General features: G+C 38.4%; 1 protein-coding gene across 1 annotated transcript; it reads left to right on the top strand.

The window, feature by feature from the left end:
• The first annotated feature begins 562 nt into the window (after positions 1 to 562).
• rad54l (RAD54 like) lies at positions 563 to 11,942 on the top strand. Its single transcript, XM_026148112.1, has 18 exons — positions 563 to 879; positions 982 to 1,062; positions 2,623 to 2,733; positions 2,840 to 2,900; positions 2,986 to 3,121; positions 3,249 to 3,318; positions 3,923 to 4,211; positions 5,001 to 5,125; positions 5,206 to 5,356; positions 5,437 to 5,563; positions 6,544 to 6,618; positions 8,389 to 8,519; positions 8,700 to 8,810; positions 9,167 to 9,290; positions 9,367 to 9,445; positions 9,527 to 9,706; positions 9,838 to 10,001; positions 11,270 to 11,942. Exons 1-18 carry the CDS (start codon positions 877 to 879, stop codon positions 11,469 to 11,471), a joined length of 2,220 nt encoding a protein of 739 aa, XP_026003897.1. The 5' UTR covers positions 563 to 876; the 3' UTR covers positions 11,472 to 11,942.
• Positions 11,943 to 12,418: the final 476 nt, after the last annotated feature.

Here is a 12,418-nt window from a genome sequence, read left to right as displayed (position 1 = left end):
GGCTGAGTAATTGAATAATTCAAAATAGTCATTGGTTTATATTCATAGTCTAAATAAATCAACATTATGTGGTGTTAATTTCTAAACTTATTGATCTATCAACACGTTTTAAAAAATTGGGGGAAAAAAACCTTTTCATCGGGACAATCAACCACACCTTTTGTTACAAAGTGCCATGGTGTCATTGATATTACTTTTTGTTACTTTTTGCTCAATTTCAAGACTGAAAAGCATGACTGAGCTTCCTGTCAATGACGGAATGGTTACTGAAGGGTGTTTGCTATGTCACCAATAACAGCAACAAATTAGCTGTCACAGATACAATTTTCAAGTACAAAGCTATTATGAAGTCTCTCATATCGCTCCCCCGTTCTTATTTACCCTTCATATTTTATTTGTACTGCTAATTGTTACTCTTATTTGCCTGGTATGTCTACTGTACAAACTGAACTGGAATGACTGACTGTTCACTTTATAATTTCAAATAAAGAAATGTCACTAATAACAGAGTGAACTCAACAGGTACTCTGCTTCATTGAACAGGACGAATAAAGATCGAGCCTACAACAGTTTGTTGTCCTTCCGGCTTTCCGTAGTGTTGTACAACAATTAGCGCCAAGTTGAAACGAGGAGGAAAGTGCGCCGTATACTTTATGTATACTGACGTTATCGTGATTTTGCTATTAACTATATACACCTAGTAGTGCGTTTCACGTTAACGCTGGGAACACGTATTTGTTAAACGAGTGTTTATAGTACCGGAGGAGTACACCGGCACAGACAAGAAGCAGACAGCGGTAACTACGAACAAACGCTAGCAACACGGTGAGGCGAGACGTCTCAGCATTACTACAGCCACATAGAATAGACGTGGAAATGGTAAGTAATAAGCCGTATTCGTAGTTATTTCATTTGGCCTACACACTACATTAGGGTGTTGATTAAGAAATTGTAATGCCAATATATGAACCTCCGTCCCAGCGGAGGAGTCTCGCTCCCAGTCAGATTGCCAAACGCAAGCAGGAGGGAGACTACTGTGAAGATGAGTGGACACATAAACCTGTAAGTACAGGACCGCTGCTGTATATCTGGAGCTAAGGTGTTAATGTTGGAGTGCTTCTTGACCTGTGTCACACCTTTTTAAACCTGCCTTTAGACATCGTTTCAAATAGGAAAGTAAGCGTGCACTTTAGCCTTTAGGCATCCTAGGAGAATAGGATGTTTTAAATTTTAGGTGTTACATCCCAAGTTGATTTCTTAGATTAAGGGTTTTCCTATTAAAACTTTCAATTCAATTCAGGTTCATTTGTATACAGTGGTCCATCGCTATAACGCGGTTCAGCTTTCGCGGCCTCGCTGTTTCGCGGATTTTTTTGTGCAATTTTACATGTTTGTTTTTTGTTTTTTATAGCACATCGTGTTCTGCGACCTGATTGGCTGTAGACCATTGTCAATCAATCTCCTCCGTACCGCATCTCCTGCACAGCACAGAATGCGTCCAGCACGTCAAATTTACATTCGCTAGCAGTGTGACTCTGAAGTGCTGTACTGTATGTTCATGGGCCTAACTTTGTGCTGAACATTGGGGGTGTCAAGATCTCTGTCAAAATAAATAAATAAATCTGGGTAAATTTCCAGATGATTAAACATGCAACTATTTTGCTGGTAATAATTGAAATGAGTAAAGAAAATCAACAGCCTATTTATGCAAGATAATTCATAATTTTATTGGGGGGATTATATTGATAGCGTCTGATTACTGGGGGGGTCATAACCCCCCTGGAAATTATGCCCCTGCTGTGTGTATGTTTGTAAGTTCTCCCCCCAAAACACAACAATGTCAACCATAAATTTTGCACCATCAAATGCACCTGTGGGTGCCTTTGGTTTCATTCTATAATACTGGACTTATTTTTCTACGAAGGTTTGGACTTTGAGAGTGTTTAAACAGGAGAGGAAAATCTGAAAATGTTCGTGCCTGTCTGAGAAAAGTGTATAAAGAGTGTAGTGAGGGGTTTTACAGCCTTGAAACATCTATAATGATTGTAAAATATAAAGTTGGCTATTTCCTATCGCGGCTTATTTTTAGAACGTAACTCCCGCGATAAACGAGGGACCACTGTAGCGCCAAATCACAACAACAGTCGCCTCAAGACGCTTAATATTGTAAGGTAAAGATGCGACAGTAATTTTATGTTTAATTATAGAAATATGAGTTATACACATCTAGCCAGCCATCATTTTTTTGCCACTTGTGTATGTTATTAAAAGACTGTTAACAGCTTCCTCATTAGTGTTTTTGTTTTTAAAAGACACACACACACAAATGTAATGTGCTTACTTTTTTCAGGAGTTATGAATTACAAAACAAACATTCAGAAATGTCAGTATATGAACAGGGATTCAAGATATATATATATATATATATATATATATATATATATATATATATATATATATATATTTTAGTAGAAAATTAGAGCAGTGGATAACCTGCTGAATTTTTTTTTTTTTTTTTTTTTTAAAGAGCCATGGCAGAAAGTGAGGGGCCTAATTTATGGTGTATGCCATTTACAGATATTTAAAAAACATTTTCATTATTTATTTATATTTTTTATGCAGGAGAAAAGAAGAAAAGGCGATAATGAAATGAGAGAAAACCACATTTCTATCCATAGAAAGCCTCTGACGCAGATCAACAACCGTCCTGCATGTATGGATGGTGAAAAACATGTAAGCATTGTTTAAAGCTGTCAGATAAATATCTTTGTATAGATTTTGTGTGTGAATAAAGTTTAATGATTTAACGAGGCTTACCTGTTAAAAATCTTTTCTGCAGGAGGCATTTATTCAAAGTATCCTGTCCAAACCGTTTAAAATTCCTATTCCAAATTATGCAGGTAACATTTTTCTCTCACCATGGCTCTTTTAATTTTAGTACAGCAGGCATATTACTTCACTGCTGTGTTAATGAAATACCTACAGGATCACTGGGAATCAGGGCACTTGGTGTAAAGCGTGCAGGAGTGAGAAGACCACTCCATGATCCTTTTGCCGAAGATGCTCTGATTCTTTACGAGCCTCCAGCTCTGAGTGCCCATGACCTGATCAAAGCTGACAAGTAGGTCAAAAACACAACTCCTTCTTCAATACATCATCTTTTACTCAATACTTTCTTGTCAGAGTGCTGTTCATGTTTGTGATTTAAAAAATACTTATGTGACACAAGCTATCTTTGCTCTTTTCAGAGAAAAACTACCCGTTCATGTGGTTGTGGATCCAGTGTTAGGCAAAGTGCTCAGACCCCATCAGAGACAGGTAAACACAAGATATCTTTACACATAAACTACTCTATGCTACTGTATTGCACATATCATACAACAGTATCATAGTATTAAACATATACTGTGGAATGTTTCATGCTTGACTCTAGATTTACAAAAACAAATCATCTTATAAATTATTATAAGAGAATAAATGTTAGTTTAACCAAGAATATTAAAAAACTGTAACGTAAAACTTCTTGTCTTTAAATACTTCTGTTTAAATTACCCAAGACTGCCAAGTCTTGGGTAATGTTTAGAGGCATTGCTAAATTTGTTTGTAAAATATGAATGAAAATGTTAATGAATCACAGATTTGTGCCTGTGCACAGTTAGTTATTCTTAATGTCTTCAACGGTTTTGGATGTTGTCACGGTTTAATTTAACATTGTATTTTACCTCATGGCTCAGCTAGCCACAAATTCAGCTTGTTACAGTCCTCCAAAAGTAGTTTGCAAGCTGCTTCTGAAACTTTGATATCTTATGCCAACTAGTAAGAAGAGAGTGAAGTGTGACTCAGCTCCAAAAAAGCAGTGTAGTTCACCTTAAGTGATGTTTTTTTCTTTGAAATTCACATTGAATGTCTTTCATTTCTTAAGGGTGTAAAGTTCATGTGGGAGTGTGTGACGGGCCGACGCATACCAGGATCTTATGGCTGCATCATGGCTGATGAGATGGGGTTGGGAAAGACCTTGCAGTGCATCACCCTCATGTGGACCCTGCTACGCCAAAGCCCTGATACTAAGCCAGAGATAGACAAGGCCATTGTGGTGTCACCTTCAAGCTTGGTTCATAACTGGTATAATGAAGTCAGAAAGTGGCTGGGAACACGTATCACACCATTGGCCATTGATGGAGGATCAAAGGAAGGCATTAATAGACAACTAGGTATCTAACTTTAATTTCTCTCTCATTATAAATATCCACAGAAAGGTTGTTGGAAAAGCCTTGTAATGGACCAAAGTTATAGTCTTAGCTCCTGTCTCTTTGAGCCCGCCCTGTTAAAAAGCTTAGTCTCTGATTGGTCAGCTGGCCAAGAAAAAACAAAAAGAAGTGTATCCCCAGATTGTCTGAGTATAATAATTTTTGATCTCAGCATTATATCTTTTGCTAGCTTAAGGAAGACCTTTCAGTGATTGTCAGTGAAAAGTTTTTTTTCAGTAGAATAAAAATATTCTAAACATTGTCATAGAGTGTAAAATGGTAAATGGCCTGTATTTATATAGCGCTTTACTAGTCCCTAAGGACCCCAAAGCGCTTTACATATCCAGTCATCCACCCATTCACACACACATTCGCACACTGGTGATGGCAAGCTACATTGTAACCACAGCCACCCTGGGGCACACTGACAGAGGCGAGGCTGCCGGACACTGGCGCCACCGGGCCCTCTGACCACCACCAGTAGGCAACAGGTGAAGTGTCTTGCCCAAGGACACAACGACCGAGACTGTCCAAGCCGGGGCTCGAACCGGCAACCTTCCGATTACAAGGCGAACTCCCAACTCTTCAGCCACGATCGCCCCAGTGTACATGATTGAAATTGTTGCCCAAGCAGACTTAAGTTTAAGAGAAGATGGTTTTACTTGAGAGCTATTGCTAATATTGTTTAAATAGTAAGAAGTTTGTTAGATGAGCTTCCCTAAAGGGTCATTTGTTTGTTTTCTGTTCTTTCAGAGAGTTTCATTTCGCAGCGCAGCTTGAGAGCACACACACCCATCCTCATCATTTCATATGAGACATTTCGACTGCACGCTGAGGTTCTGCACAGGGGAAAAGTTGGACTTATCATCTGTGACGAAGTATTTCACTTTATCCATACAATTCAGAGCTATCAAGAACTCTCAAAGTTAGGATGTAACAGTACTATTGTATTCTTCAGGGCCATCGGCTTAAGAACTCTGATAACCAGACATATCAGGCCCTGAACACCATGAGTGCCCAGAGGAGAGTGCTGATATCAGGCACACCCATACAGAACGACCTTCTGGAGTACTTCAGCCTGGTCCACTTTGTTAATGCTGGTATTCTTGGTAAGCAGCATTACAAATACAGAAATAGGTAAAAAGCTCTTTTCTGATCAGATTTGTTTAACGTTTCATCTGGATTGCAGGCACATCCCAGGAATTTAAAAAGCGATTCGAACTTCCCATCCTTAAGGGACGGGATGCAGATGCCAGTGATAAAGAAAGACTGAGTGGGGAAGAAAAACTGAAGGAGCTAATCAGCATAGTCAACAGGTAAGTTCATGCAACAGAACACTAAAGTACTTTACCTTATAATATAAACTGCCTTCAGGCAGGTGCTGGTGCTATTTTCTAAGTAAATATATTTTCAAGAGTGCTATTGACACAAAATTCTCACCGGATGTCGGTAACAATCCACTCATGTAAAGAACCCATAGCTGTTCATAAATTAAGTTATGTGTAATAATGAGAAATGATACAGGAAAAAAGTATTTCACACTTACTGAAATTGATTTCATACTTCATACAAAAGCCTTTGTTGGCAATGACAGCTTCAACATTTCCTGTATGGAGAACCTAGTTGCATGCATTTCTCAGGTTGTGAAGGCTCTGTGGGCCACTTCTATGAACTCTGAGCTTTAGTTCTTCGCACAGATTTTCATTTCGATTCAGGTCAGGTGATTGGCTGGGTAATTGTAGCAGCTCTGAAACCAGTTGAAAGTTTCCTCGGCTGCATGTTTGGCATCATTGTCTTGCAGAAATGTCCACACTTGTTTCATTTTGTTCAAAAAGCAGCACAGGGGGTTCTGAATGGCTCCCCCTCCCCCCAGACAACATAGCCCCTGGGATCCTTGGGACACACACAGAGGGGATGAAACTTTATTTAATCTTATGACCTGTTCCTGTTAATTTCTAGGCTTTTAGCTTTTATTTTGATTTCTTTTAAGATATAATTTTGTAATTGAATGCAGCATGTTTTTGTTTCATTATCTGATTTTCATAGATTAGATTTAGAATGAGATTATGCAGCATAATCTCTGATACATTTGGAGAAACAACTATTTTAATTGTGTTAATTAAATTATATTAATTCCTGCTCCTTTGTTTTGTCTTTGTTAGACAGAGTCAAGTAAACATAAGCATCCTAAAAATAAATATTTATTTATATGTTTTGCGTTTAGACGAATGTCTTCAACAAACTGAACTCTCTTTTATTCTGCTTCGGTTGTAATGACCATATTCTGTATCAACAGGTGTTTGATAAGGAGGACATCTGATATCTTGTCCAAGTATCTTCCTATGAAAATTGAGCAGATTGTGTGCTGCAGGTAGGTAGATTGGTGCTCAACATGAAGAACCCTCTTTTTTTTAAGCAGAGATAACTTCTTTAATATTTTAATTTTTATAAATTGTCCTCACTCTGCTGGCTGGGTGGGTGCTGGGCACCATGGACACCCAACTTTGTGAACACAATAACTTGAGAACGAGGTGACGCAGGTTTTTTTTTTTTTTTTTTTTTTTTTTCCAGATCTATTAAAAATCTCAAAGTTAAAATCTTGGTGACTTCGACCTCAAGGTTATTGTTCAAGTTGTCTGAAAATCTTGTGAAAGACGATAAATCACCTAAGATGAAAATGAGGGTTTTCAAATTGAAACCATACATGCATCTACTAAAAATCTCGTATCAGAGCCAAGTTTTGAAAACACAATAGCTCAAGAAAGCAGTATTGTAGGATTTAAAAAAAAATTTAAGTTAAAAATTAATAAATGAAAAAACCCATGCCATATATGTAGTACTCAGGAAGGATATCATATAGGTTTCTCATACCAATAGCAAAGCTGTATCTGCGGAGCGTCTGGGACACTTTGATACAATTTGTTTTTGTTTGTTTTTTAATCAGTGGCACGATATAATATACCAGCATCATTGTTTCAGTCTTTTGACAAAATGATATTCAAAGCATTTTCTCAATAACTATTGTTTTACAGTGAGTTTTTATAATGATTAAATTAAACCTTATGCTGTCAGATTGCTGTAACTGTATGGATTTTAAGGCCAGGGTACAATTTGATATAAGTGTTAAAAGATATTACATGCTTATTGTTTCATTTATAATTGTTTTATTTTGTGTAAACCTGACGTGGAATGATCTGTCAGTATTGCTACAGTTTGTAGTGAGAATGATACTGAGGTTCAACAGACTGACTTAGTGCATAGATTAAAGCGTACCATTTCTTTCATTATTTGTTACCAGTTACAAATAAGGCTCGTTGATTTGTTTAAGTAGACCTTAGAGAAATAACTGCATCTGCTATTATAGGTGCATAATATCCTCTCCAAGGAGGCTGTGTAGCACTGCCAGCCACCAGTGTTTTTTACATTTTACACTGCATTTGTTGCTGTTGCAAAATTTTTAAGTGATTATAAAGCTTGCTTAGTTTTAGCAATAAAAAATTATCAACATCTGTCTAAAACTTAGCTAGCAGAATCGCTAGAGTGAAAGCCTCGCAAAATAGCTCATGTGTCATTTTCTTATGGTGTCGGAAGGACATATTTTTATGTTCTTGCATGCTCTAATTAACACATTGGTTACAATTAGCAGTATTGTTAAAATATTGAACACCTGGTGCAAGATATGAAAAAATACAGTAACCCAAGGGTAGGGTTAGTAGGATTAGTGACTTGCTAATTAAATCTTCTAGAACCGGGACTTTTCAGAGGAAACGTACAGAGGAAAATTCTCCTGCAAGGAGGCTGAGGGGTAGTATTGGGGCTACCATAATTTATTTATTTTTCTGATAAATTATGATACTTTTGATATATCCCTTACTTGAGGTTTACTCGAGCAGTTTTTGTCCCGATCATGGAAGACTGGACCAGGTCTTTACCCACTCGAGGATGCTCGAGGGAGCATGGGAGTTTGCCCAACCAGTCTACATTTGTCTTGTAGGCTTGGAGAAGGCATTCGAACGTGTCCCTCGGGGTGTCCTGTGGGAGGTGTTTTGGGAGTATGGAGTGTCCCAAAACAAAAATGTAAACAGGATTTAATTTACATGGAATTTGATTTGAATTTGTGTCTCTTTGTGATTCCTTGCAGGCTGACCCCTCTACAGACAGAGCTCTATAAACACTTTCTAAAGCAGGCCAAACCCATTGAGACATTACAAAAGGGCAAAATAAGTGTCTCCTCCCTGTCTTCCATCACATCACTGAAGAAACTGTGCAATCGTAAGTGAGAAAAATGTAACACAAAATGTTGCATTTGTGAACACTACAGTGATCATCAGAAAAATTGTCCTCTCATAATTGAGCTAAAATGTAAACTATTAATAGAAAACAAGATTGTCGTCTTACATCTAGAATTATCTTCTGCTTGGAAAAAATACAAATGAGTGCCATCTTTCTCAGATCCAGCTCTTATTTATGAGAAGTGTGTGGAACGGGAGGAGGGATTTGAAGGGGCATTAGAACTTTTCCCTCCAAACTACTCCACCAAAGATGTTGAACCTCAGCTCTCTGGTAAGAACGTGCACAGCATATCGTGGTGCAGCTCCTCTGATGGTCTTCCAGGTCATCCACACTTACTAGTTGGAAGAAGATTAGCATTAGATTAGTAGAATGTAAACAGAACATTAGGTCAGATAGATAAGATAAGTAAAAATGTGAACAGGGTTGTTTTCACAATTTAATAGCTTGTCTAATGTTTACATTTACATAATATTAAAGAAAATATTGTTTTATAAGAATTAACTTTTTTATTGCCTTCTTTTGTTAAGACTAATTTTCTGTAAATGTGCCTAATGTGTCTAAAGGGTGGTGCTATTTTAAAGTCATGCAGCCTCTCCTCTCTCTATTTATTGCTTTGTTTATTTCAGGGAAAATGCTGGTTCTCGACTACATTCTGGCAATGACAAAGACCACAACAAGAGACAAAGTGGTGCTTGTCTCCAACTACACACAGACTCTGGATCTCTTTGAAAAGCTCTGCAGATCTAGAAGGTATATTTGCAGAAATCACTATTTTAAGTGCGCTATTTAAATGATTTTAATTCCTCCTCCTTTGTGTCTTTGTCAGATACCTCTATGTTCGGCTGGATGGCACAATGTCCATCAAGAAAAGAGCCAAGATTGTGGAAAAGTTCAACAGCCCATCGGTGAGTTGGAAAATCAGTTTGAAGCAATATTTAGAGCTTTGAAAGACTTCTGAACAGCGTCTGAAGACATCTTTCTCTCAGAACCCAGAGTTCATCTTCATGCTGAGTAGCAAGGCTGGTGGATGTGGCCTCAATCTGATTGGTGCTAACCGCTTGGTGATGTTTGATCCCGACTGGAACCCAGCGAATGACGAGCAAGCAATGGCTCGGGTGTGGAGAGATGGTCAGAAGAAGACCTGCTACATCTACCGACTTCTCTCTGTCAGTTCAGTGCATTTTCAACAGTGTTTAGGACCTCACATTCAGTGTTTTAGTACAGCAGGTTACTTTTGAAATCTACACTGAGCTGGTTACAGATTTACCAGTTTTGACTTGTGCTTGTTTCCCGACAGACGGGAACAATTGAAGAGAAGATCCTGCAAAGGCAGGCCCATAAAAAAGCCCTGAGCAGCTGTGTGGTGGATGAAGAGCAGGATGTGGAGCGTCACTTCTCTCTGGGCGAACTCCGAGAACTCTTCACTCTCAATGAAGAGACCACTAGTGACACACACGACAAGTACAACACGTTACTCACACACGTTGTCTGTGCTGTTCAGTCTACTAATTGTCCAGAGAACTTAATTTACTCTAGAAATGGTAAATTAAAATTAAAGCCCAAATATCTTGTAGAAATTTTCTTGGCACAAGTGACGTAGCTGTAAAAGGTTATGTGTTCTTCTCTGAGTTGAGAGCTCATTGCAGCTGCAGTTAGATCTTTGCATCTATCATGTTCTGGGCAGCCTATCATGTGCTTTTAGGTTTTATGGGCTTTCGCACAAGAACTGACACCAAGTGAGGTTAATGTGAGTTTTCGAGATTAATAGTTATTTGAGCAAAACTGAGAGGGTTTGACACTGTCGTGAAAAGTGATTCGAAGTTGTTAGTTATGGCATTTTTATTGCTAGGTTGACGTGGATAGTAATGGTTTGAAGCCATTATTATGCTATGTATGGAATTATTTTTCTATCATAAGTTGCATTCAAGAAAAAAACATAATCCAAGAAAAGAATTTAATTTCAACAGCACAATTAAATTCTTTGTGCTTAAATTTAACGACCCTCGCGTGTAAAACTCAAAAGCCACACAAAGAAGCTGTCGCACCTGCAGGAGTGTGTGCTTTGCGGCCACGGCTACAGTTTCTCGGTCTGTACTGATTTATCACTTGTAGCTGCACATCCCACCAAAGTGAACGTGTTTGCTGCTGACTGAGCAGCTTTTTGGTGGCATGGTTATATTTCTATTTTGGCTATAATTATAATTGATTGATTATGATGCACACTTCCTTGCCTCATCCTTGTTATTTTTAATTATAAAGGGCATGCAGATTAATGGGACAGCAGTGCAGAGGCTTCAGAACTTACCTTTGAATCTTCTGGTTTTAAAGATTTCTTCAGCAGTGATGTAATCCAGTGACTGTTGTCAGTATATATACTGCTACGCAGTAAATAACCAATGTAACTGTTTAACACAATCACCTGAACTGTTGATCAAAGGATCCTATGGGCATCCAGTCAAAAGTCAGTTGATTCGTGTTAGCAGGATTCCTCTGTAGGTGGAAAAAGCCTCCCGCGAGGGGGGGAAACTGTAGCTGCACAAAGCAGACACTGTGTTCATTGCTGCTAAGTTCTTCACACGTGAGAAATTTAATTGCTCCGCTGAAATGAAATTATTTTCTCACAGTTATGTCTTTTCTCTGCGCAACTTATGATAGAAAAATAATCTCACACTATGGATCATAATGTATGGCACGCTCTTAATCAGCCTCTCTTTCCCCTCCTGTATTAGGTTTCGCTGTCGCCGCTGTGTGAATGGCAGAGAAACAAGACAACCTGACAATGATGCTGACTGTAACAGTGACCTCTCCCATTGGAACCACTGTTCTGACAAGAAGGGCCTGAGGGACCAAGTGCTGAAAGCGTCTTGGGATGCTGCTGTGTCCTTTGTCTTCCACCAGCGCTCTCATGAGGACCAGATGGGTGTAGTATAGAAGAAAGAATGCAGAAGGCTGTGTTACACTACCACAGATGCTGTAAATATGGATATTTATGTGTTGTTGAGTTTTTCCATTTGTTTTAAACAGAAAAAATAAAGGTTGATAACCAGACAAGAAGGCAGTTATTTCTTCACATTTTTGCATTTATGGAAAATGTGCTATGATTTACAAGCTGTGATGCACGTTACTGTATAGATAAATTTTTTTGTCTGGTTTCAGTTAGTCATCACAGCCTTCTGTAATAAAAAAGAGGTGTGCACCTTCTGTAAGACAGGCATATTACATTAATATGTTATGTTAAGATGTGACTGAGCCCGGCCAGGCTGCACAGGCTAGCCTGACCACCAGGCACTTGTTGACAAGCCCCTCCCCTGGGCCTGGCTCCAAGCAATGTAACGTGGTCTATAGTTGTACTTTCTTTCCACTTGCTTGTGTTTTAATAAATAAACAATTATTGAGAATGGACATTTAATATGTGGTCTTTCACGATGTAAATTCTACCTTTGTTTATTGCTGGCTCTGTGAACAGATTCCACTTCAGAGACCTAACACTAGTGTCACCTCCTGCTGGTGATAATGGCACAATATAGATTCTCTGCTGGGGGTATGCATTTTATATGTGCAGCTTAACTCTGCACTGCAAAAGGAATGCAACAGTTTGCCTTACTTTTAAGTGAAGCAAACTGTTGCGTTGTCACAGGAATGTGCATGTAATAATTTGTTTATTTAGAAAATATATGAAATGTTTGTACTTATTTCTGATCTTGAGAGTTTAACTGTAGCTGTGAGAACACAGAACACACCAGCGATCAAATTAATTTCCCTTTGATCTGCTGAGGTTGCAGACAAACAGAGACAAAGGGAGTTCAATTCAGTTTTATTTATATAGTGCCAAATCACAACAACAGTTTCCTCAAGGGGCTTTATATCGTAAGGTAAAC

Source organism: Astatotilapia calliptera, chromosome 17 (assembly GCF_900246225.1).
Source record: "Astatotilapia calliptera chromosome 17, fAstCal1.2, whole genome shotgun sequence".
Lineage (NCBI taxonomy): Eukaryota > Metazoa > Chordata > Actinopteri > Cichliformes > Cichlidae > Astatotilapia > Astatotilapia calliptera.
The sequence above is the reverse complement of the archived record's forward strand: the minus strand, read 5'-3'. Positions and strand labels throughout refer to the sequence as shown.